Raw genomic sequence first — 24,859 nt, 5'->3', positions numbered from 1 at the left:
CCTTCTGACCTCGGCAAAACATCTATTTTTCCATGGGAGAATTATCAAAAAAGTCCTACACCTATTACAATTGTGTAATTCAATTCTAAACCTTTTTTTTTTGTCAATCAAGCCCTAAACCTTTCGCATTTGTTCCAATTCAATTCACTTAGCCAATTGTGCCATTTTACGTGACGCGGCCAGCACTTATGTGAATAGTTTTTAAAATATTTTTCGTATTTTTTTCTTTTTTTCCTCGCCCTCGCTGACCAGAGGAAGAATAGGGAAGAAAGAATAAAGGAAAGAGAAACATATGACAAAAAAATAAAATAAAAGAATATTATATTTATTAAAAATTGTTCATGTCGACGCCGGTCGTGCCACGTTGGATAGCCGAAGTACATGTCAGCAATTTTCGGCCACAAAATTGGCCGGATAAACTAACTTGGCACAAACGCAAAAAATTTTAAGACTCGATTGAAAAAAAAATAAGGTTTAGGATTGAATTGGCTCAATTACAATAACTTTATGATTTTTTTGGTAATTTTCCCCTTTTTCACATATGAAAAAAAGACGGTATCACATGCAAATGTTCATGAGCCGATTATCACTTCCATTGCTATATCACATGAATCGACCATATTAGTCCGATCATAGAGCTTTTTTTTTCGATCATAGAGTTGAGATTTGCATAAAAAAACATTAGGGTTATGCCGTGTCCTTTAAGGCAGTGTTAGTATATGAATTTTCCACCCACTAAAGCTCTCGGCACTAGCCATCGACACAGAGCTCGTCTTTTGTCTTCACGTCCTCGCACAAATCCGAAGATCCCCCCTCACTCATCTCTTTCATGTCCCGGTCCTCCGTGAGTTGATAAGATCAAAGGGTAAAAACCTCAAAATATATCACGTTACATAGTATCGATGAGCAGGTGATGACCCTTCTTCCTCCTCCTTTTGTCGATGACTTGCGATGGGAAAACGACCCAGACGCATCTGACCGATCCACTAACAAAAACGTAAGGTTTTGGGTTACGAAATCACTGAAAACGCTTTCGTTTGCGTTAATCGTTGAAATTTCGGACACCGCGCGCGACCCGGCGTTCTAGATTATGCTAATTATTGTCGGGGAGTCCGAATTCCCTATTGGAACAGGTCAGAAAGGAAGTACGCACCTTCCTCACCCCCCCAAGAAGAAAGAAGAGAGAGTTGGAAAGAGCGGGCACGCTCATGAGTGGAGTACGGAAGAGGAACGGAGACATCTGACCAGTTACTAAAATGGATTTTTAGTGGGGGAAAATTCTGATTTTGACGAGCAGAGCTCTAGTTGTGCACGTATGAGATTCAATTCGAAACGTGATTTTGCTTTGGTTTAGGTGCATACGTGTCGTTTTGTCATGGAAATGTTGTTTTCCTTTCCCCACCGGGTATACAAAATCAACAATCGGATTTGGAATGCAATCGAGTCGTGGGAGCAAGTTAGGACTTTTCGATGCTTCATGTCATTTTCCCTTGCGCAATCCAAATTATGTTATGTCACGCAAGAGGTTGCTATTCTCTGAGTCTTTGCGCCAGAACTAATATTGTTGGTGCCTTGATCAATCCCGACCGTTGAGAACAAGCTTGTTTTCATATGTCAATGATTATAACACTTGCGTCGAGTCTTTTGCTTCTGCATCTCCCGGATCTGGAGAAATACCACACGTAGTAAGGAATCCGCATCGAGCAACATTGAACAATAACCAAGTTGCCTACTCTTGAAATCTACATGGACTACGGACTAACTTGTCACCATATCATATATTGGCAAATAATTGACCCGACCCGCTTGAGTTATGGAGAGCATCATATACGGGTCGACCTAACGAATAAATTGAAACTTCTTTATTACACATAACATAAAGTTGAGATAAAGATATGTGTGTCTATTCCTACGCTAGATAAACGCGAAAGCATAGGCCTATTTGATCTCAGTATCAACTTGATTGTCGTCATATAAAGTAACAATTCTATTGTCGTTTACGCGAAAGATACGTAACATAACTCCGATTCTTAAAAGCCCTTGGCAGTATTTTTGAAAGAAGGGTGCATCCATCCATAAAAGGGCTAAAGGGGAGGGGAAAGACTTCAATGATTATCTAAATTATTTAGTTTATATGAAGCGGTGAGAACAAGCGTACGCTGTTGTTAGTGGGGGTGAAAGCCACTTGCTCAGGAAAGCGACCGGTGACTTCGAATCAATTCACCCTTTTGGGCCAAAGATAGCGACCTTTTTTGAAAGGTGAAAAATCTAAAGAGATTGGATCCGATTTGTTAGGCTATTTATATATAAAATCACGCATTTATCTAGCATTTAAGCTTTAAAATCAATTGATTTGATCTCGTAAAATATCATGCGGTATCAAAGTAGTAGGTTTAGAGTTCAAATCTTTTCAGGCCATACATCCACACTTGGCCCAAAGTCCGTATTAGAATATTTATATTTTAGCTTTCATGCTTTTCGAACAGTAGGCGTTTAGCAGTGATCCCACAAAATCTCATACGACTAACCCGATCAAGAACTAAAAGGATTTGACCAACATTCAAATAAGCTAAAGTAACCGAGTATCATATGATTCGACCGAATATGTCAAGCTAAATATTTTTTTGGGGGGAGGGGGTAATCATGGTACGATCTCAGCCAAACGCGTGTAATCACAAAACAAGACTAGGAAGTCCTATAATCTCGAAATCCGACTAAGATGATCCAAAGATTGTCCTAATTCTGATTACATATTAGTACATCAATATATGAAAATTGAAGTCAAGCAAAAACTCCTCCGTATGTCACCTCAGCATTTCGCTTTACCTAGAGGGCATTAAAGTATTCTACTTTTACAATAAAGCCAAATTAAAAAAAGGAAGCGTCATGAGTTCTTGAACAACAGAAACTAAGTTCCTTATTCAATGAGAGATAATAACACAAACAGTTTTTGAATATGTGATCTCTAAATTTTTAATTTGTTTAACGTAGTTCATGAATTTTAGCACAATATGCACTGTGATCACATAATTTTTAATTTATTCAATGTGGTCCTAATAATATAGTTCAGTGACTATATTGAATATAAACCAAAAGTTCATGGACTACATTGAACAAATTAAAAATTCATAGACCACAGTGCACATTGGGTTAAAATTCATTGACCACATTGAATAAATTAAAAATTCATGAATCACATTACACATTTAGTTAGAGTTCATGAACTATTTGTGTCATTTTTCCAATTCAGTGATGGCAGATCCGACACAACCAATATGCTCCGAGATCAAATTTACCAAGCCTTGAGCTGCAAGGAACATCCAACGTGAAATCACAGCAGCGAGTGAGCGAGCGGAGCCACGGCGTTGGGAGCTCGGAACGACGGTGCAAGTGGTGGAGGGAGGGTGGGTGATGCAATCAAATTCCCCCCTTCCCCCGCCAGACCAACCCCAAGAGCTTCCTTGTACCGTTTTTCCACCGGCTCTTCACTGGCGGGTCCTTCCTCACCACATGATTGGACAGGCGAATCTACGGTCCACATCAACAGCTGTGCACTCTTGTTTGTTTTTTCAACACCCCCCGACCCCACCACTTGACCTTGACCCGTCTCCGTCCCCTCTGCGCCACGTGTCGACGTACCGCCAAGCTGCCGGACGTTTGCATCAGGCACGGCAGCTTCTTCGAAACTGCGAAAAAAGGCGAACTTCTTTCTGGAACTTTTGTCCTTCCGGGCCGCAGAAAAGCGTCGGGTAGACTGAAACGACCGCGTTCAGATGAAACTCGCGAGCTTTAATGCTCCGTCGTACCAGACTCTACCACAAGTTGCATATCTTTGACTTGACTTGGGTTGACTTGACTCCTATAAAACTCGGCCCCGCATCGTCCCCCAGATTCTCATCATCCACACACACTCATCAGCATCTTCCCTCTGCTCGACTGCTTCACTTCTCTTCCTCTCTCGAATTATCTGAGGAGAGAAGAGAAAAAGCCAGCAGGATTCTTGGCCCTTTGTCTTTGAGATTTTCCATTTTCTTGAAAGATACGAATATCAGTTCTGTCGAATTCAACACAATTGCAAAAACATGCATGTAAGCTCTCGCCCTCTAACGTTTCTTTTGCGATCTAGCACTTTTGTGCTTATGCCGGTTGAAGAGAAAGTGGTCCTTGTTGGGCTGAAAAGGGGTTTTTTTGACGTTGCTCTGGTTCTTGTTTTGGTGACAGAAAGCGGTGTTGAAGCTGGATTTGAGCGACAACAAGGACAAGAAGAAGGCCATGAAGATAGTCTCTGGCTTTGCAGGTATCAATCAGATCAAGCTTTCTTCTCGTCTCTGTCTCTCTACTTCTGTAAAAAGAACAAATCCCATATCTTAATTTCTGCAGTAAAGAAATCCGACTCAGAACAGAGTGTGAATTTCGCTGCATATGTGCAGGGGTCGATTCGATCGACATAAACATGAAGGACAAGAAGCTGACGGTGACAGGAGGTATGGATCCGGTGGAGCTCGTGGGGAAGCTGAGGAAGACGTTCAACACGGAGATAATCTCGGTCGGACCGGCCAAAGAGGCTCAGAAGAAGGACGACGGCAAGAAAGACGATCAGGACAAGAAGAAGGACGGTGACAAGAGCAACAAAGACTCGAAGGTCTACCCGTTTCCATACGTCTATTATCCACCCCCGTATTACTATGGAAGAAACACGAGTGTAGAAGAGGACCCAAATGGCTGCGTCATCTGCTGATTCGATGCTTTGCTCGGATCTTTTGCATAGAATAAGTAGATTTGGCAAAAGGGAACAAATCTTGAAATCTGGTCAAGTGTCTGATAGTTAATCTTTACCGCTTCAGCTGAAGATTACGATAGCCTAGAGTTATTGTCTGTACATAAGCCTATGAAATTCTGGGGTTGATCGTTCTTTTATGTTCAATCGAGGATTTGAGTGTGCTCGGGTTTTGCTCCCAAGGAATACGCTTTTTCTTGATTCGATCTGTCTTCCTTTCTTCTTTGCTTTGCTGGGTACTGACTTGGGGCTCACCGGCTGGTTTGGACTCCAAAGACTGCTGGTCAGTGATACAACAGACAAAAAGCAGTCGTAATTTGATCTTTTGGGTAATTAGATTCGGTGCTTAGGAAGGGCAGACTTTTCGCATAAATTAACTTCCATCTTTCAGTGAATCAAACAGTGCTTTGGATCGAGAGCTGGGATCTTAACCGTGTGTGAATTGAACAAAAAAGAAGAAAGAACAAGAAATTGCTGCGAGCCCTCCTCATCCCCCCAGTATGAAAAAAGCAAGGCTTTTCATTTGAATCTCTTGTTCCCGATAAAGGGGAAAAAAGCACGTAATTCTACGTTAACTGATTGATTTCTCTGCAAAGCAGACTTAACCTAAGTTGTAACTAGTCATCGATGCTCGGTCGAACACTGTCATCATTGCCACTGTCTTGATTCTTGCCCAAGTCGATGGTCAATTGAGTTCGAGCATGTGCCTCAAAATATAAAAGAATAGAACAAAAAAATTCGATCCACAGAGAACTTGACGACTTAAATTGGCAAGCACTGTGCAAGATATTTCAAAGATCACGCAAGCTTCTTTGAAAATCTAGCATGAGATAACCATAACAATATGGACGGCTTGACATATCTCTACTCAAGCACTAAGATAATGGAATAATTGGACGCACGTTTCTTCAATCTGAAAATATCTCCTTTGTATTTAGCTGGAATGTCGTAATGCTTTCACCATCTAGCTTCCGTATTGAGTGTGGACCTTTGCACAATGATATGTATAATAGTATTTGGTTGTTTGGACCAATAGCTCCCCAAACATTAAATGATGATTATTCAAATGCCCACTTGCGAATATTACATTGTTTTGTGAACGAAATTTTACCGATAATACCTATCGTTATCCTGGAGCTTAGCTTTCTGATAGAACCATAGCATAGAAAAAATAGTTTATGCCGTCACTAGCGTGATAACGTGATCTCAATCATCAGCTAGTTGGTTGCCCGTCCAATTTGGATGGCCGAGGTAGGGAGTTCGATGCAAAAAAAAAAAAAAATACAAAAATTTTCCATGTCAGCATCGACGTAAGATGATCGGCGTCCACGTTAGCAATTTTTAACTAAAATTAGCCAAAATGACTCAATTGACAAATTGTAAAAAAATTTAGGACTGATTTTTTTTTAGATTTGAAATAGATTTAGGAGTTTTTGGGTAATTTTCTCCCTTTCCAACTCAACAACTTCAATCATTCTCACCTCATTTAATGTGAAAGCTAGTTTTTTAAAGGGACGGCTATGAGAGCCCAAATCATTTAGGTAGTGTCCAAACAAACCTGCTGATGTCCAACGTCGTGGATGAGCATTGCCGAAAGTAACTGACTTTTCAACTTGAGAGTCTCGCAATTTTTCCAATTGGAGCTGTTGGTGCACAAATTCTTTCGGTTCGACTCTATAGATGCCTGTAAATCCCGGTTCACGTTTGTTGGATAAACATGAAAGACGTTGTGATTTGAATACATGATCTTTCTCATTTAAATTAAGCACGAAATCGATGCGATGGATTGGATCATAATTGCTAACTGATTTGCACGACCGGTTTTGGTCCTTCTCATGACTTAATATTTCTATTTTGTGCAGAAGTTTAGAAAATGGAATTAATAAAACTTTGGTTAAATTTTTTCTCCATTCATTAGTTTTAAAGTTCTTCACGACAGAAACAACCCCGAGATGGTCATCAGATTTGGTCACGCGCCAATGCTTCGGGACTGAGATGGAGTCATGAATCAAGACCAAAAGTCTTCCTGAAAACTTTGCGTTTCCTTTTTTCTCTTTATGCCTCACCTTTTCAGGGCTTGATAGTTGCACCTTTTGATTTCCCTCCACTTTTGAAATCAATAAAAAAAATTAAATTTCACAAAATTATGACAAGCCTATATTGAGATATATGTACAAACACCAATATATATGTTTCGGGTTAGAGAAAAGTTAAATCGAAAGAGCAATAAGAATTGGAAAAAGTGAAATTAGACTACGAGCAACTCTTACCATCCGTACCATAAAGAGGTTTTTGCATCCACGTATGCGTCCTAGCCGGAAATACAAACCATTGTGAAGCTAGGAAGAAAAAAAAAAGAAAAACCGCCGGAGAAGAAAGAGCAAGAAAGATTGAAATCATGAACTTCTTTCCCTTTTTTAAACATATGGAAGCTTGACTTTTTTCTTTCTTGCGTGACTTGCTTTCTCTTTTATTTTAAAAAGCAGCTCGGTGATTTTCTCTCTAAATAGATTCAACTGAAGTCGAATAGCTAACTAAACCATTGCATAGGAGTTGATATTTGATATCGGCTCCACACACACTCTGACACTATTCATGAAGTATATAACCTATCTATGCTAAAAATTTCTATATACCCGAAGGCTCTAATTAAACGCGAAAACCCATAATCAAGTGAAGGAGGTGCGCGTGATCAAATCTTAAACTTTTTGACTTTAATAATTCAATACAATTTTAAAGTTGAGCCAGCTAAGATGTCAAGATAACAACACGACATATGATTTTTTTTTTTTATAGCTTTACAATTGAATTGATTGATCCCATGGTAATTTTTCAACCCAGCGTGTATACTGATTGATCCCTCGTGATTCTGATTGGTAACATGTCATATGAAGTCTTGTGGGCCGCATTTAACAAGTGGTAAAACTTTCTTTAAAGGCCAATCCCGATCTAAAGTTTCATATTCCTAGCTTCGGAAAAATCTCCTCTTCCCCACCAGCTGGTGGGTTCCGCTATTACATCACGTCGCCGAGGGTTTGGTCATAAAATTCTGTGCATGGTAATGATGGCTCTGTAATAATTACTAAATTGGAAACCGAGTGGCCCTTGCCGTCTTCGAAGGGCATGCAGGTTTTTCAAATTGACGTGACCTGATAAAGTACTTTGCGCTAGCTGACGATCCATACCGTTCGATTACGAGCACGTTCCTGTCTTTCGCATTTAAGAGATTCTTCCTCGCGTCACAGTAATGCGTGTCGTGTCCCAAGCCCGTCGAGGTCGAGATGACCAAACGTTGGAAAAAGTCATGTTAGGGATGGTAATGGCCTCCCGGCGTTCTACGACATATAATAAAAAAAAACAAGTGATGACGTGATGAAAAAGGGACATGTATGTACCGTGACAAAGTTGAAAGGAAAATAAGTGAATAAATTAATAAATCTTCTTGGTAAAGTTGAAAGGGACATATATTTACGCAGCGCCGGCCGCACTATGTAGGATAGCCGGTATCCATGTCATTAATTTATGACCAAAATTAATCGAATTGATCGAATTAAGACAAATATAAAAGACTATGCACGTCGGTCTTGATTAACCCAAAGAAACATACAATAATTGAAGACGGTTTATCGGTTCCTAGCTAGAAACATGTACATCCTAAAAGTAATTTTTGGTATGGCCCATTAAAGGGACTTATTCTAAGAATTTCATGGATATTAAGTTTCGTACATAAAATTAATTATTAGTATATTAATCGATTAGTGATATAATTCCTAGCTAGTTACCTTTTCATTATGCAAAGCAACTTGGTATATAAAATGCATACGTAGTGGACAAAACTAATCATAGTATATAGTTCGTACAAAAATCATGTGGATCCAGATACTTTCACAAGCTTTTTGGGAGCATGACCATGCAACTGCGTATGGTGGGCTCTCGGGCTCCTCCTACACTTGCTCTTCCTCTTTCCAGATCTCGGCCCAATTCCTCTGGGCCTCGTCCAGCCCGAGAACCGACCCGGACTCATCCGGGTCCCAGCTGCTCGACAGCGTCCCGTACGCGATCCCCAGCGCCGACGCCCCGAAGCACAGCAGCGTCGTCAGGAACGGCAGCCACGGGGGGATGTCCAGCAGCTCTCGCTCCTTGATCGCCCCGAGGACGTAGAGCAGCGCGAGGCCCGCCGCCATCGGGACGCCCACGAACGCCAGGATCCGTCCGATCATCCTGTCGAACACCACCCGCGGGACCTGGTCGTCGTCTTCGCCGCCGTCGCGGTTGCTTCTGCTCGTGTCGGGCCCTCCGGCGGTGGGGCGGGCTTTTCCGGGCGGCGGCGGCGGAGGGCCGGCGAAGCCCTTGGGGTTGGCGCGGAGCTTCCATGGTTTGAGCGGCGGAGGGTGGCGGCGGTTCGGAGATATTGAGGAGGAGTGCGTGGATGAGAGATGTGGCTGCGAATTCGACGTGGAGTGTTTCGTGGAGAGCAATGGTGGTCTTGAGGTCAATAGGAGAGCTTCCATGGTGGCTTGCTGCTTCAAGATCGAGTTTTTTCTCGTGACACGACAATATCACATAGACTGATGCCTTATCTGGAAAAATCAGTGGACAGACAGACACTTCCTTTGTACTCTTTTTCATAGGTTGTTTTGTCACGTTCTGCTGAGATTTTTTTCCCTCTAATTGCTAAAAGATATTTCTTGAGAAGAGGTTCTATTTAGATGTTGTGAAAGGTATTAACTATCAAGTAAACATTCAAATTTTACAGATTATAGTATAAGTATCTTCGCTTCGGCCTTCGGCTTTCATATGCTTTCGTTGACATTTCTCGATTTATCATGAAGCAAGTAGGCCGTGAGCCGAAATCTCTAAGCGTTGGGACTATGGCTTATAAGTTACAACCTCGAATCTGCTACTTATAAATGTCCATCCTTTATTGAAATTATCGTGTTTGAGTTCGGTTTGTCGGCAGGAAATCGAGTACTTGATTAGCAATTCATGCCACCGAATTACTTTGCCGTCCCTATGGAGATCTCAGAATGTTGAATCTGAGTATTTTCTTTCTCTAATCTTACAGAAGAAGTTTGACATTGATGTGTTCAGCTCGACGGCTGATTGGGTTGCCTAGCTTTGTAACATTGTCCCAATTGTCCAGCGGAGGAAGCTTGCTTGATCATCTGCGATACACCATTCCGCAGTTGCCATTTTCACAAGATGCCTCTAACAGATTTACACTGGTTGCACTACAACGAGAAGAATATTGCTAGCTAATACATGCTATCATACTTCTCTGGGGCGATTTGGAGATCAGGACTTTTCCTTTCTTATTGGTGGTTGCGTGAATGTTGCATCAGCGAGATCTTCATTAACAGGCAGGACGGTCCAGCTTCTCATATGACTTCCTCGAGATCTGCCAACAAGAAGAGACTTAATGAATGTTTGTTGAACCTGAATTCTCATCGCACCAGTATAATATCACGAGTGTCCACGTGACTATGGTGACTCTAGAACTATATATGCTAGACAGAGAGGTGGTGAAGTTGGCTTGGATATGCTCAACTCAACTACTCAAGGAAATGGGTTGATTTCCACCTTCTTGTCCTCAGGTGAAGGCTATTTCAATGAAGCCAAGCAGAATGTGTCGATGAAGAGGTCATTCTCAAGCTATGAGGTGGTAGTTCTTATTGGTAGTTGGATGCTGGAGCATATTCTTTTAATAATTTTGTCTTCCCTTACTGCCAAAACCTTCACCACAGAACGACAGAAGGTATAGTAGACAGCGATAATTGTTCCGTTCTTTTGTGTTAGTTTTGGCCCTACATAGATATAATGCAAGCATGTATTAGCTAGTTAGACACAGCTTATTCCATTTTACTGCAGGGCGGCATCAGATTGATAAATTGATAAGTTTCTATTCAATCAAGTAGTTCGTTTATCTACGTGCAATTCAACCGAAGTTCTCTTCCCTCTTGAGATTTACCAGTGGGCTGAAGTGGCTGAAGTGCAAACTGCATACACTCACAAGATTAAGGAAAACTTCAACTAGACTCAGTAATACCAAACATGGAGTGCTTCTACTTTTTGAAAAGACCAAAACCAAGTTATTTGTCATACCTTGTGAGACAAAGGAGAGTTGCGGATTGGCAATGTAGAGCCAGCTGATGAATTGACTGAAGCACCAGGAGAGGCATATAAAACTGGTCTTGCGAGTGGTGGCCGAATGTATGGGGAAATTGGTGAATTCAGTATAGCAGTATATGAAGGAGGAGATGGCTCTGGAGTTCTCCAATGGATGCGAGAGACTGATACCCTTCCAGGTGATCCTAATGAGGCTCTTGAAGATGGCAGATTGATCCTGATCCTGAATAAAACAAAAGAAGAAGAATGCGGAATAATCACCAAAGTAGAGTCTTCGATGCCAAAAAGCTAAAAATGACGCTCAGGCTGTGATGATGTTGCAAAACAAAAGGTGATGGTACTCACTTGTTATGGAGGTCGACATATTCATCAGTTTCGTCCAAAATTTCTAACTTAAAAAGCACAAGAAACATCATTACTTCACTTGATACGCAATGATTGAGAGAAACAAAAACTGTGTATGTTGAGTTGCATTTTGCCCGAAGCTTACCTGTAGGAGTTCCTCCATGACATCCTCCATGGTTATTATGCCGACGACCTCCTCATCTAAGCTACCCGGTAGCGATTCTGAATCTTCCAATGAGATGGTCGCATCTTTGTTTCCGGACCTTCTGAGCCGTGAAGGCAGATCTTTGTACATCTCCATAACATCTGCCAAAGCGGGGCTCGGAGATTCACAGTCAGTGGAATACAAAGGCGATGTGACTGCAGATATGTTGTCATTGCGATTTAAGGGAGAACAGAGTCCTGCAGATACAATGCCATAACCTCAGCAATTCTGATGGAAAATTTCATGTAAAAGTTGAACTCCAGCCAGAATTCAATTTTTTGTAGGAGGACCAAGTGTCGTTACCTTCCTTCACTTCTTGATTCTGTTTCAAGTTCAAATAGGTATTTGCCACGGTAGTTGCAGGCTTGTTAGAAAAGTTTTGTGTGTCTCGGGCACCCTCTTTGCTCTTGAGGACAATAGCCATGTGGCTGTGACCCTTCCGGAACAGAGTAAGTATGTCATACAATGGCCAATCCTCACGCACTCTATTGCAGAAGAAGGAAAGAATCATGCTTTAATTATGGAATAAGACCAGCAGAGAAAATTTTTCATCTGAAAGAAAGATGTTGGGGAAATAAAAGAATTCAAAAAGGGCACGAAGATTCTACCTGGGAATCCTCCTGATAGTCATAAACTTGATTGGGGTCTTGTCTTCGGGGCGACAGAAGATCAAATTTTTCACCTATCAAACAAGAATGCCAGGTAAATTAGATGAATAACAGACATAAGTGAATAGTTCAAAGAAGAACGATTTTACGAGCATATATTTGTACGTTTTTTCTGTAATCAAAGGTGAAGAAAAACCTGCATTCCTTTGCCTTGCTTAACCTGTTCGATGATACTGTTAATGCGTCTTTGAAGCTACCATTGACATTCTACTTAGAGTTCTGCTACTCTCATCGCTCTAGATGGTAAAGTTCGAGTTCAGTTAAACTTCTCCGTTATATGCATCCTAACCTTAAAACTTCAACGAAACTAAATGCAGATAGACATACATCCTTGAACCAAATATAAAGTTTATTCACATTTCGTACCAGTATTAAGCCGATTATATTTGTTAGGGTCCCCGAGTAGACAGGTATCCTGCTGTGGCCTTTACTCATAATGAGACCCATCGTGTGCCTAAAATGAGAACACTGATGGAAACATAAGGAGAGGATTGTGAATTTGGTGATCGGTTAAATAAAATATCGAAGAACATACAAGTCGAGTTTGGAATTTATATCAAGTGCAAATATTTCAGATATTGGAGTCATTGCATCTTTTGCAGTTTTCTGTGTCAAGTCCAAAGCACCCGTGATTATGCTTGTTTCATGATGCGACAAGTCTCCTCCTTTTCCTGCCTAAAGAAGGATCATCACTTATCAGAAGATCAAGATTGCTATAGGCACTAGAAACAGAATAAGATGCCCGTTATGATTGATATGGTAGCAGATGGAACAAAGGAAGCCAACCTTGTTTGCATGCAGATCCACCAAAGTCTTCAGCTCTGCTCGCCTATATAAGGCCGAATGTGCCCTCCCGAGAAGCCAGTCCAACATCTATAGTAGGGAGATGGACAAAATAAAGATTGTTCACAGTATACCAGAGTCGCTCTTTTTCTTGTGACAAACCCTGCTCTCTAAAATTGGATGAGAAACTATGGTTTTTAATGTCCCAAGCAACTGTGAGGCGCGTTACCATACCATTTCTCAGAGATTTAACTGCGCAAATTTCTTTGGCTTCAAATTATATTGACCGAGTTCCATAATGAGAATGAGTAATCAACATACTTCCATTTTCTTTTTGACCAACAATCCTTTGGGGAGTTGAGAAGTTCATTTAAACTGTTGGCTCTACGTTGCTTAGTCCACTTAATTTCCTGTCAAGTCCGTAAAGAATGCTGGGACTTTATGGCAGGTCTACGGGCTTCATGGCCTAATTACTAAACCAAATGTCGATAATATAAAGCACAAAACTTACCTTGCTTATTGGGTATGATATAGGGAGGAAGACCAAGAGAAGCAACCGAACAAAAACTGATAATCTAGCGCCAAGACTGAGTCCATACCGAGAACACACAGCCTGTGGGATGATCTGGAGTTTAAACAAAAGAAAGCAGGTAAATAAACTTGTTTTTCAGCAGTTTTTTGGTCTATAAAACAGCAAGAACTAGCCATAGTTTACCTCTGCAAAGGCAAGCACTAGGGTGACCGACATTAGAATCGCGGCCCATGATGGGAGAATCGAATCCAGGAAAATGGGAAGTGCCTTTTATGATCAAGAATAAATAGTAGTGGATTAGCGGTCATAAGCTTTCTTGCTAAACCAAAAGTAGAGAAAAGAAGTGCACATACCTCCATTGCCAGTGATTTTCCCACAAGAAGGGTGCACAAAAGCAAATGCTCGTTCTTTACAAGCGGTAAAATCCTGGCTGAACATCAATAACCCAAGGCAGAAGTAACAAATACATTAAGTACAAAAAAAGATGCACATCGTTAACAAGAACCAGCATAGATTTGCCAAGAGAAGTTATGATTCACAAGAACCTGCATTTTTCCTCTCTTGAGGCTGACCAGCCTTAATGAGGACCTCGAGATCAACTTGGCTAAAAGAGAGGAGTCCCAAAGCGAGCCCCGAAGTGATGCCAGCAAATATCACTAGAGCCAAACATATGACTAGAAACACCCAGAACTCTGGCTCGCAACACAGTACGCCATCCTCTCTCATTCTCACCATCGCCGAACGTAGTCTTACAATGTCAAATAGAAACCGGACCTGAATTGGAGTGCTACTTGCAATGATGATGAAATGATGGTCATGAACTTTCTTTGAACGGGAGCTATACGTAAAACAATGAGAAAAGATTAAAAGTTTGAGATGAAGCAAGTTCGGCCAAAAAGTCAAGAGCCTCCCCCAAAATCTGGGACATAGAAATGCCAAAGGAGCTGCTGTCTGCTGATTCTGCAAAACGAAGTCGCTTTCCGCGACAAATAACTGAACATTAAAGTTCAAATAAAATCTCCCCTTTGGCCTAAGGAAGCGGATTCTATATATAAATCTCTATTGAATGAATGCGACTGGCGTTTTGGTCTCACACGTTAAGCCAATATACTAACTAGATTTCACCGAACTCGTCTTATAGCTACTGAAACAAGAATGTAGCCTCAGAAGGGAAGGTGAAAGCGCCTTCTAGACGCATTACCTAAGCAAGTCCTCATGCATAATCAAGTCATCAACCTGCCTCATGCCCGACTGGGGTGGCTAGTATCTGTATCTGCCTTCAGATTCCAGAATCCCTAGACACATTTTGCGTTGCAGCTGTTGCTTCAGAACGTCAAATTAATCACGGTCCACTAAAAACTCAAGTTGGACTTTGCTTTTGGACTAGGTGAGGATGGACAGCAACCAACTCTCTGCTCGTCGTCGACCGCCAGCGTGATTCTTTCAGTGAGATTATCACACAAGACGTAACTTGGAGTCTCTAGGAATATTCTGATTTTGTGAAAGATCTGCGCATGGCGAACATTATTTAAATTGTCACTTACTGTTTTTTTGCTTATGGTTTTAAATTTTTGGACATATACTTACTTAGATGGTGCTTAACTACTTAAAAGCAGTTGCTTCCATAGGTCCAAGACAGTAGGTCAAGAAAAAGCCAGAAAGAACCAGGCAAGGAAGTTTTTTTTTTTTTTTTGGTCGAAAGGCAAGGAAGTTCACCTGGAAACATTTTTCTTTGGAGGTAGATTGGTGACCAGTTATGCAAGCATTTGCATGCCATTGCAAGGTAAGCTGAAGACTCAAGCTTCAGATACTCTTGTCACCAAGAATATTTTATATGCCCTCGATCTGGCCTGCTCCAAGATCGCCATGCTGAAAAAAGACGAGTTAAAAGTCTTTCTTTATGTAGGGGATTTGGTAAACGGGACGATGTCCACCCATGGGTGCTGCTGACGGAAGCTTAAGAGTGAAAAGCATCCGTGATGCTCAATAGAATATGACTTCGCAGCAACTTATGTTTGCCTCGTTATGACGTTGAATAATCTGGACTTTTGTCTTATCGCCGAATTTATTAACAGTGGATACAGCTATCAGAGGGACTTAATATTGGACTCGTCCACCTTTTCTACTGGTTCGACTTCTTAAAAAAGTTTGGCCATTTCACATGTTCGATTATTTAAATATTAAATCACTCTTTTATTTAATAACTTAAGATTTTAAAATAGTTGTCTCTTCAAATCCCACATGATATCAAAGCATGAGGTTTCTGAGTTCAAATCTTTTCAGGCTCTTACACGTAATTGTACTAGAGCAAAATGTTTTGAATTAAAATCCTTCTAAGCCCCTACGCATGAAAAGAAGTATAAGGATATTTAACTATTAAATCACGCTTTCATCTAATAATTTAAATTTTTTGAACAATTAGCAGTAGTCCTACCAAATCTCACGTCACATAATGCTAGAATTACAATGACCTATTTCATAAATCAACTTACAAAGTGAATTGGCAGACTCTGGTATGGTCGTCCGTATCACTTCATAAAGGGGTTTTTGCGTTCCTGATGTTATTCTTCACAAAGTAATTCCTACTGTGCTTTTAAGGTGCATTAGCCTCGTATTGTAGCATAGTTTCCTTATGTCAGTGTACCAAGGTACCAAGGTAAGTCCTCTCGTATTATTCAATTTGATATTAAGGGTGGGCATGAATACCATTCTGTACCTGGAAACTATTTCTGAACAGAAATGATTTTTTTTATTATGTGCCTGGAAATAATTTCTGAGTATTTGAAGGCGTTTGATAAACTGTCGAAAATTTCTATTCCTAGAGTAGAAAAGAACAGAAATGCGTTTGGTAACTACATAAAATTTCTGTTCCCAAATAATATTTTAATAATATTTTGAATTGTTTAATTATTTTTTTCTTTCTACCATTTTCTTCTTTGACCATGGCCGATCGCTGGCGATCGGCATCGCGACAGGCCGGAGGGCGTCACGGCCCCCGGCAGCGGCCGCCCACCGCAGGGTCGTGACGCCCTCGCCGGCCACGTGGCCGGTCGGCAATGAAGAACAACACAAAAATAAGAAAAGAAAAAAAAGAAAAAGAAGAAAAAAAACTTATTCTCAAAATTGTGCCGAAAAACAAGAAGTAACTTTTTTTTACTTCTTGTTTCTCTTCCAAAACTGTTTCTCGGCACAAATTTTTGTAAAAATGTGCCCGGGAATAAAAAGTTTACCAAACGCATTTCTGTTCCTAAATTATTTCTGAAAATAAAATAACAGAAATTTTCACTGTTTGGCACGTTGCCAAACGGTCCCTAAGACAATCTCTTCACGCAAAGCTTTGATTTGGAAAAAGTCAACGTAATCGGTTCATCAGACATCATCATCCTCGTTAATTTATAATTCGAGTTTGAGCGTGTGCGAATAATCTCGGGAAATCCATTTTCTTTTTTGGATGGTTTCCTCCACTGGTTTCCAACGAAGGGGCTAAGGTTGTTGGCTTATTCGAACTTGGTCAAAGGAGATGTGTGTGGTTGTTTGACTCTTTATGTGACCGCACAGGAGAGAAATACAAGGCTACTTGAAGAAAGCCGCTGCAGGACAAAATCAGGGCTCACATATTTTATAATATCTATTGCACTTGTGGGGGCAAAAAAGTCTTTGTCTGTCAGAGAGAGGACAAATATTTTGCTTTTGTGGGTGCGGCCTGCAGTATGCCAGTAACCATACAAAGGAAAAGAGAAGACTTTCGTGGGTTCAGATTTTAGCCGAGGCAGTCGCACAGTGAAAAGCAAAGAGCCACACAAGGGAACAAAAGGACAGCCGAATATAAATTCAAATTATTTATTTATAAACATTTTGAATTTTAATTTAATTTAGATGTAGAAAACACTCGAGCTTACGATCAATTGCAATTATGATTTTCTGATTATAAAAGATTATTTATTATGAACGTAAGTATTGACACTTGGATCGGACCATGTAAATATTTGGTGTTCCGTTTATTTCTTCGGTGATTTCGCATTGATTAAATTGCAAGATACGATGTTTTGCGCATTAATTCTACAACAATCCTACCTTGGAGTCGGAAAGGAAGTTTCGGAGGTCCGCTTGATGGATAGTGGCCAACGATGGAACGCTTCCGCTATAATTGGGAGGATAAAACCAAAATGGATTCGGGCCCCTCAAGAGGGAGGGAAAAGGCGATATGCACGATAATTACGTAGAAAGGAAACCCAAAGTTGGATGTGAAAGCATTGTCATTTCGTATCTAGAAATACGAACCCTCTTCGAGGAACTTTAACCCTCAATTTGATTTCCATGAGGAATTTTGGATATAGGTTTAGTTCCTATCGGACGTCTATTTTTGCTGGCCTGATCAAGCACGTTTCACTATCTGTGTAGTTTGCATGTCGCATCTTGTCTCGCGTCGATGTGTTCAGAGGGCCGTAAAGCCCTCGTGTAGAGGGATCTTTCATTCGCGACTCGGGATGAAAATCAATGGTTCGGCCCGTCCCCTGTCGCCCATCGCGCCCCGGCGATGTAGCGGTGGTCACGCCGACGTGGCCGGCCCACTTCATGCTCCGGGCCCAAGCCCGGCCCAAGTTACAGTCTGAAGCGGCGGACCAAGCGGAGACGCCGTCACGGCCCAAGAAATGTCGAAGCAAAAAAGGCCCACGGCGAAATCCTCTCTTTCCCTCCATTTTCGAATCGCTCGCTCTCGAAATCGACCCGCTTCCGCAAAATCAATCCCGCGCGCTTCTCTTAACTTCTGCTCTTCAGATGCTTCGGGAAGAAGAAGATTGACTGCGGGAGGGGACGGTCTCCGATGTAAGCGCGCGATCGCCGTCTCCTCTGGTTTTCGGAAGAGCTCGAAGGCCTTCTCTCCATGGACGACGTCGACAGGTTGTTCGACTGCTTCAAGTGCGGCATCTCTCCTCCCGGTACTTTCCTCCTCCCTCGATCCCCGCACTCCCGGCGCGTCCGCATGCTCGGAGCATTCGCTTCGTTTTGCTCTCTTTCTTCCTTCTTCTTTTCCCGATCGGATGTGCTTGTTCCGTTCTCGAATGGCGAGTTCGAGCGAATTTTCCGAACCGCGCGTGGCGGATTAGGTCTGAAACGCCTGTCGCTTCGTTCGGTGGTGCGGTATGCTGGCGATTGATTGGTTGAAGGATGTGATGTGGAATGCATGAAAGCTGCGGTCGATTCTGTTTCGCCTGCCCCGTGCTCTCTTCGTGACGTTTGTTTTATCGATTTTTATCAGAATCGGCCGTGAGAGAGAGGAGGAGGAGATTCAAGAGGAAATGTCAGGAGGGAAGCTCCGTACGTGAAGGCTCTACATCGAGCGCTCTCAGTCCAGGATCGTCAGGACAGAGGCGTGATGAGGTGACGGACATACAGCTTTGCGCCGAGAAAGTATGGGATGTTAGCTGTTATTATTTGCTACGGTTAGATTTTGGGGTCAACGGATGAGTTTATTTCCGTGTCTTCATAAACGAGCCGGTTTATTGCCATCAGAGAAAGAACCGAGGCTGCTTTTGAGGAAGGCCAATTTATCGAGTTCCAAACGGATTATTGAAAGAATCGCTTTATTCTATATTTTTCCTATAGCTATAGCGCTCGACCTCTATATTTAGTGTTTGTCATGGCAATTGCTGATTGAGTTCCCGTTTGTAACTTCTCAGCTTGGTTCGACAACAATTGGAGCACGCAAGTTCAGCCAAAGGAGAGGGGTGCATATTTCTCCCGTGGTGTTCTACGGGTCTCCTAATGGTGTGCCTCCGAAAAGACCATCTAGTTTGCTGCGATTGCTGAATGAGATACGGGTTGATCTTGCTGCACAAAATTCACCAAAGCTAAGGTCCTTGTATGTTTTCACGTATTCCCTGTGCGTGCACTTTGCTTCCGTTTCCAGCAGCTTTTCCTTTAAGATATCTGGCTTTGTATCTTCCTTGCTTTTCCATGAGAAATTTCACGATTTTATTGGAAAACCTGCATGTGTACTACGTTTGCATTTGATAATTGAATAATCAGTTTCCTTTCCTTCTCAACCTTAGGAAGGAAATATGGACCACATTCTCAAGGCAAGAGGAAGCAATAAATTTTGCTAAGGGTCATCCTCAGGTTCATGTGTTCCGTTACCAAGACCATTGTAATGGCCAGAGAAGATTTCTTGTATCTCCTTACCAGGAGTTCTGGAAGAGGTGGTCATCTTTTCTTTGCTGTCTTAGGGTGCCCGTGTTTGGTATTGGTGTCCTACATAACTCTCTATCGTGGTATTCTTTTCAATTAGGTACAACGATATGGATCCAAAGTTACGCCACCATTATGAAGTAATTCAGGAGGTCAGAACCTCTTGGCTTTCATGTTCATTTGCATGCCATGAGTTGATTTGCAAAGCATAGAATGGACTTTAAAGAGAAAGCATCTCTCCACGTGATTTGTCAATTAAGAGTCTCATTGGGATGGTTTAGGATTTTCTCCTTTATTTCTTTCTATCTGTTATAGCCAATTCCAAGTTCCATCTCTTGCTTCTAGCTCTTGATTGTTTTTATGTGTCAAGCAATAAACTGAATCAAAAGCCATAAGTAGTAAGGACAAGGTAGCGAAATTAGTGTTATATGTAATTTCATTGAGTGCATAATAGCGCTAGTACTTGAAAGAAGCATCTGGTGACATTACTTTAGAAGTTCTATCTAACGCATAATGTAACATTAAGTTGCTTGTCATTTGGGTTTTCGAAATCTAAGTTGGGCTCTACCATCAACAAATTCTTTGCCAGGGTCTGCCTTGTCACTTATACTTTGATTTGGAGTTCAATAAGAGGGAAAATGGTGATAAAAATGGAGACGAGATGGTTGATCTTCTGATAGTAGTTGTTTTCGAGGTGTTGCTTGACAAGTACTCAATCCAAGGAAACGAGGAATGGGTAGTTGAGCTCGATTCTTCAACTGAAGGTATGCTGACTTTGAAATTTCCTTCTTCTATTAGCTGTTATTGCATCAGTAGTCATGGGCGGCGTATATATAGCTCAATCACATATTATGAGCTACATCTCCATTTCCGCTGATTTATGTCGACATACAACCGTATAGACACCCTATTGAGCCAAAGGCCGTCTTGTACTTTTTCACAGTGCCTTCCAGCTACATTTTTCTATTATTTTTCTTGAGACCTTTCGCATTTGATGTGAGAGAACTGTGTTAGGTTTATTCAAGAAAAGAAGCTTTGAATGACATCTCTGGCACCTGTTAGGTCCATCTTTGTTTGAGCAATGACTTATTTTAACATTTCATTTTTGAGGAATATTGCACTTGAAAGCAGTTATGAAGTTGGAAATCAAATGATGCTTTGGAACTTTTAATGATGTACCTCTTTTGGAAGTTGAGGCACCATTGATTGCTTGGATAGGATTGACTGGGAATATATTGCAGGCCGTGGTTATCTTAGATTGAGCTATATAGGCAAGGTTATTCAATTTTTCATTTGGGGATGAGTTCAATATGATACTTATTTTGAAGGAGCATCGAGTGTTGGAGCTGCATGGGACACTACCCAGATGCTTTCTTGCAGTGATGATTTTTTCTTTCGGTTTGAAGCCAAATTCTTTACCTTGAGTCACAATTTCAAGACATAATGTCAGAGGGAAGGGGCACCTGAAAGGCTGGTTAACTGTATGACTGCTTCAGATGCTTCTTGAGGCCTATTAGTTTAGAATGAGGTGTTTCTTCTTGATATATTTAGGTCTGGAGTTACAGATATCTAGACATGAGGAATCGGATTTTATCAGAGCAAAGTTCATTTGCATCTTTTCCTTGCTCATAATTTCCCAGTGCTGGGTCACTGGAAAGTACTGGTTGAGTGATGTTAATGGCACAGCTAATAGGATTTACGCATAGTACACTAGAACACTGTCAGACTTGGAGTGAATTAGAGATTCAGGCACGGAAGAATCTGTGACTTGATGAGTCAATATGTGCCTTTTGGTTCCTACATCTGCCTATTGAAACATTAGGAATATCTCATGTGAAACCTTTTCCCCCCTTTTATATGTTAAATGTTTTCATAGAACATAACAAGTTGGTTGCAATATCAATGACAGCACTGCTTGTATGCAGAAAAATTTTCTCGTCATTTGATTCTGAGGATACCAATGACTGCTTTTAAGGACAACTCTCACGTGGGTGCATTTGTTTCAGAGGTATGCTCTGGTGAGAAGCTTTAGTTATTGTGTGGAATAGACAATTGCAAATTAAATAATTCTGTGTAGATATTGGTATCATGCCTTTCAAGTTAGCCACCTGTTCTGACATATTGTATCCACTCGAGAATTAACAGATATTTTTAACTCTTGCATACGCCACTTTACAGCCATTCTCACAACTTTGCTGAACTATGGGAACTCTGTGTGTGTGTGTGTGTGTGTGTTTGTGGCAGAGGAGGGGGGCTTGTAGGTTCGTGCATGCACACCATTTTGAAGAAATATAACATTGCATGTGGCCATGATGTTGTTATGACCATTTGTCAGGTATGCTCGCGGATTTCCAGTGCAAGGGAGACAGACAAAAGATATGAAAAGTTGTTTGTCAAGAAAGATTCCAGCACATCGACATGTCAAACTTTTGTGGACACTGCTGTCTATTCAAGGAATCGATGCTTTCGTTTGGCTCTATCATCCAAGGCAGGCAAGAGTTCTGTACTTCTGCCGACTGGGCGTTTCAAATGCAAGGACATGGTACGTTTCTCCTGGTTAGTGAGATCTAGTTGACTTGTGAGGCATCTTTGGAACATGGTTGTGGTGATCTGTTCCTGATTTGCTCAAAATGTTCCTCAATAGTCAAAACTACCAAAAAGGGTTTTTTTTTTTTATGCCTCTATATATTTGAGAAGGTTAGATTAAGACATGACAAGATGTGCATATGCACACAGAAAAGAGAATTAAATGCGACAGTGCTTGAAACAGTAGCATCTCTCTTTCACAGTTGCTATTTAAAGGTTCATTTGTTTCTTGACACTCAAAATGCACTTGCTCTCTCCTGACAGTGTGAGGAAGACATGTTCATGGCTTCTTTGATATGCAGTATGGATGTTGATTGTCAGAAGCTCCTAGTCTGCAAAATGGAGTTAGATTGTGCAAAGACACTTCAGTTCGAGACCGAGGTAGTTTCAAGTTTGAATTAGTTCTTGTATAGGGCCCCTTCATCAACTATATGCACATGATTTGCTGGACTTCTCATCATCAGCAAAAAATTCATGGTCTTGTGTTGGTGGAGCTAAGATCTGGAAACATCTTAGCATAGGTTGTCTAGTGTGCTAGAACTCTGTGGTGGTCTCTCATGTGATGGATTTTTTCTCCCTTACGCAGGTGAATGGTGACTTTGGAAGACACAGTCTTGCTTTGCAAGAGCTTAATTTCAACTCTTTCCCTAGTGATAGTTCGGCAAATTACTTCATTGGCAAGTCGCCTTTCCCATTGTTGGACAAATTCATAGAATCAGTGGCCTCAGTTGGAACTGTGTCAGGTGATTGCTATCGTTTTATTCTCAGATAAACAGAGTGATGAGTTATTTCAATTGCTTCATACATAGTTCATAGATAGTTAATAGATATTAAAGTTGCTAACTTCTTTCCAAGGAGGACAATTAAGTTATATCTAGCTTTTCTAAAGTCACAGACCTGAAAGAATTTTAATTTGATTAATATGTCCGATTTGAAAGCAAGTTTGATTGGCACTTTCTCCTTTATGCTCAATAGTGCAAAAAAATGATCTATTGAAAGGCCTGTCCTCCTTTTCTCCAATAATGCTGATGATTCTGTCGCAATATAGGTAAAATTCGAAGCTGGTACTGGTTCTCTGAGCATGGACTCATGGTTTACAGCATGTCAAGGAACAGGTTCTGTGAGCGGATAGGCAGAGAGCATAAAAGCAATCACGGTATACGCCATGCCTTTTTAATGCAAAATCTCTTATGTTGATTTGTACTTTTTAAGTTTACCTTTGGGAAACACAAGCTTATCGTTTCCCTACTTTGAGTGGCCCAGTTATCTATGTTGTCGATCTGAATTGGGCTGCATATTACCAGAAATGTCATGATCCTGATTGCAGAGGTACAGAAAAGTTCTGTCCTACGTTTATCCATTTGAAACCTTTTTTAGTGTGTGAAAACGAAGGTAAAGTGAGCTTTGTAATGGCCCAGGTTACCGCTCTCCCTTGCGTCGGGTCCCGGAGGATATTGTGCCTGATCTCTCAGCATTCGTTGATTCGGTGCAGATGGCAAATCCTCCCGATGTAACGAATAATGTGCTTGACAATGATGAAAATACAGCGAATTGCTCCCCTATAAATGCTTGGTGGCTCGAAGCTATAAGAGTTGCAAATGCTATAGAAAACCAACAGGTCATGGAGTACGACAGCAAGGTTAGTCATCCACTCCACTTATTTGTGTAATTATTTTAGGATCTTCAAGAGATGTAATACTAAAACCCTTCATCTTTACCTAAAAAACTCGATGAGAGAGAGAGAGAGAGAGAGAGAGAGAGAGAGAGAGAGAGAGAGAGAGAAGTTCTGCTTCATTGCCGGGGGAGCAGGCTGGTCAAATTGTTCATAGTACGATGCACATTTTGCAGGAGAACAATTGTGTGGATGAAGACGAGGACTGGTGGGTGGATGTAGAAACAAATATACCTCAGGTTGGGATTGAGGTTAACCATTCCAGTGGCTCATAGTTTGCAATTATTTGGGAGGAAAGTCGGTCCTGCTTTGCTCTTCTGCTTGCAGACTTGACCAAGTGTAGTGCATCCTTTCGATTCAATCGCACGAGGAAAAGAGCGGAAGACTAAAAAGTAATCGCCGTAAAGATGGAGTTATCAAGGAAAGTAGTCTGAGCTCCGATATTTGGTATACAATAATATGCTTGGCAGATAGTATTTCAGAAGAGCTATGTTATTCAAAGTTGAAACATCGGGCCGAGAATCCATTCCAGCCACTCACAGATGGTTTTTATGGAAAAGTCATGGTATTCACGGGGCAAGTCGGACTTTTTCCGGCCACCAAAGTCGGAACTGTTCTTGCTCTCACAATTTCGGGGAAGCTATAATCATTTAAGCTCTTCAATTTTGTGCAATATTTAACGAGGTGCCTCGATGTTTTTATCATAGCACTCATAGTAGAACAGAGCAAAAGCTCTCCTATTAGCGGTACATTTTTGCCTTTGCTATGTATAGTTAAAAATAATTTCCTAAGCCATGTGCTTTTTTCATTTTTGGATTATATGTTGTCCAACTCTTGGATCTTGAATCTGTGCTGTCCGTGTTTATATCCTACTGCTGTTCTTGCACGATCTGGATGGGAATCAACCATGTATGGAAAAATTAACGTGACAAATAGCCAAGGGTTGGATGATAAATGGCTCTAAAGAAGAATGACA

The 24,859-nt window shown here is 41.2% G+C and overlaps 4 protein-coding genes across 7 annotated transcripts; 2 read left to right on the top strand and 2 right to left on the bottom strand.

The window, feature by feature from the left end:
- Positions 1-3,887: 3,887 nt before the first annotated feature.
- On the top strand, positions 3,888-4,981 carry LOC115671598 (heavy metal-associated isoprenylated plant protein 39-like). The gene is made up of 3 exons (XM_030593233.2): positions 3,888-4,088; positions 4,222-4,297; positions 4,431-4,981. Exons 1-3 carry the CDS (start codon positions 4,083-4,085, stop codon positions 4,736-4,738), a joined length of 390 nt encoding a protein of 129 aa, XP_030449093.1. The 5' UTR covers positions 3,888-4,082; the 3' UTR covers positions 4,739-4,981.
- Positions 4,982-8,536: 3,555 nt separating this feature from the next.
- Positions 8,537-9,378, bottom strand: LOC115671696 (uncharacterized protein PAM68-like). The gene has a single exon (XM_030593320.2). It carries the CDS (start codon positions 9,286-9,288, stop codon positions 8,722-8,724), a length of 567 nt encoding a protein of 188 aa, XP_030449180.1. The 5' UTR covers positions 9,289-9,378; the 3' UTR covers positions 8,537-8,721.
- Positions 9,379-12,057: 2,679 nt separating this feature from the next.
- Positions 12,058-14,162, bottom strand: LOC115671695 (DUF21 domain-containing protein At5g52790-like). Its single transcript, XM_030593318.2, has 8 exons — positions 13,982-14,162; positions 13,790-13,866; positions 13,620-13,703; positions 13,416-13,529; positions 12,908-12,994; positions 12,657-12,796; positions 12,488-12,575; positions 12,058-12,135 (listed from the first exon to the last, which is right to left on the bottom strand). The coding sequence occupies exons 1-8, from the start codon at positions 14,160-14,162 to the stop codon at positions 12,058-12,060; spliced, it is 849 nt and encodes a 282-aa protein (XP_030449178.2).
- A 4,024-nt stretch (positions 14,163-18,186) lies between these two features.
- LOC115671456 (uncharacterized) lies at positions 18,187-24,802 on the top strand. Of its 4 annotated transcripts, none has more exons than XR_004004610.2 (14): positions 18,187-18,376; positions 18,697-18,848; positions 19,118-19,299; positions 19,490-19,636; positions 19,726-19,777; positions 20,215-20,389; positions 21,551-21,633; positions 21,961-22,167; positions 22,476-22,592; positions 22,798-22,954; positions 23,260-23,367; positions 23,475-23,540; positions 23,704-23,850; positions 24,060-24,802. XR_004004610.2 is itself a non-coding variant. In XM_030593020.2 (14 exons), the coding sequence occupies exons 1-14, from the start codon at positions 18,322-18,324 to the stop codon at positions 24,156-24,158; spliced, it is 1,815 nt and encodes a 604-aa protein (XP_030448880.2). In that variant the 5' UTR covers positions 18,193-18,321; the 3' UTR covers positions 24,159-24,802. The 4 variants fall into 4 exon arrangements, 3 of the variants coding, with proteins under 3 accessions (XP_030448880.2, XP_030448879.2, XP_030448881.2); XM_030593020.2 differs by having other exon boundaries at positions 18,193-18,376; positions 19,118-19,293; positions 23,630-23,850; XM_030593019.2 differs by having other exon boundaries at positions 18,193-18,376; positions 23,630-23,850.
- The last annotated feature ends 57 nt before the right edge of the window (positions 24,803-24,859 follow it).

The sequence above is a fragment of the Syzygium oleosum genome, unplaced genomic scaffold (genome assembly GCF_021117445.2).
Source record: "Syzygium oleosum isolate NSW1041296 unplaced genomic scaffold, Sole_v2.1 Sole_v2.25, whole genome shotgun sequence".
NCBI classification, from domain to species: Eukaryota; Viridiplantae; Streptophyta; class Magnoliopsida; order Myrtales; family Myrtaceae; genus Syzygium; species Syzygium oleosum.
The sequence above is the reverse complement of the archived record's forward strand: the minus strand, read 5'-3'. Positions and strand labels throughout refer to the sequence as shown.

What these genes read in the sequence shown, in the direction of transcription:
- LOC115671598 (XM_030593233.2), top strand. An exon ending in GATAGTCTCTGGCTTTGCAG is followed by an intron (nt 4,298 to 4,430) that starts GTATCAATCAGA and finishes GCATATGTGCAG; the next exon opens with GGGTCGATTCGATCGACATA.
- LOC115671696 (XM_030593320.2), bottom strand. Translation starts at nt 9,288, where the DNA reads ATGGAAGCTCTCCTATTGACCTCAAGACCACCATTGCTCTCCACGAAA.
- LOC115671695 (XM_030593318.2), bottom strand. Translation starts at nt 14,162, where the DNA reads ATGAGAGAGGATGGCGTACTGTGTTGCGAGCCAGAGTTCTGGGTGTTT. An exon ending in TAGTGCTTGCCTTTGCAGAG is followed by an intron (nt 13,530 to 13,619) that starts GTAAACTATGGC and finishes TTTAAACTCCAG; the next exon opens with ATCATCCCACAGGCTGTGTG. An exon ending in TATCATACCCAATAAGCAAG is followed by an intron (nt 12,995 to 13,415) that starts GTAAGTTTTGTG and finishes TCCCTACTATAG; the next exon opens with ATGTTGGACTGGCTTCTCGG.
- LOC115671456 (XM_030593019.2), top strand. Translation starts at nt 18,322, where the DNA reads ATGGACGACGTCGACAGGTTGTTCGACTGCTTCAAGTGCGGCATCTCT. An exon ending in TACCAGGAGTTCTGGAAGAG is followed by an intron (nt 19,637 to 19,725) that starts GTGGTCATCTTT and finishes CTTTTCAATTAG; the next exon opens with GTACAACGATATGGATCCAA. An exon ending in CTCAGTTGGAACTGTGTCAG is followed by an intron (nt 22,955 to 23,259) that starts GTGATTGCTATC and finishes GTCGCAATATAG; the next exon opens with GTAAAATTCGAAGCTGGTAC.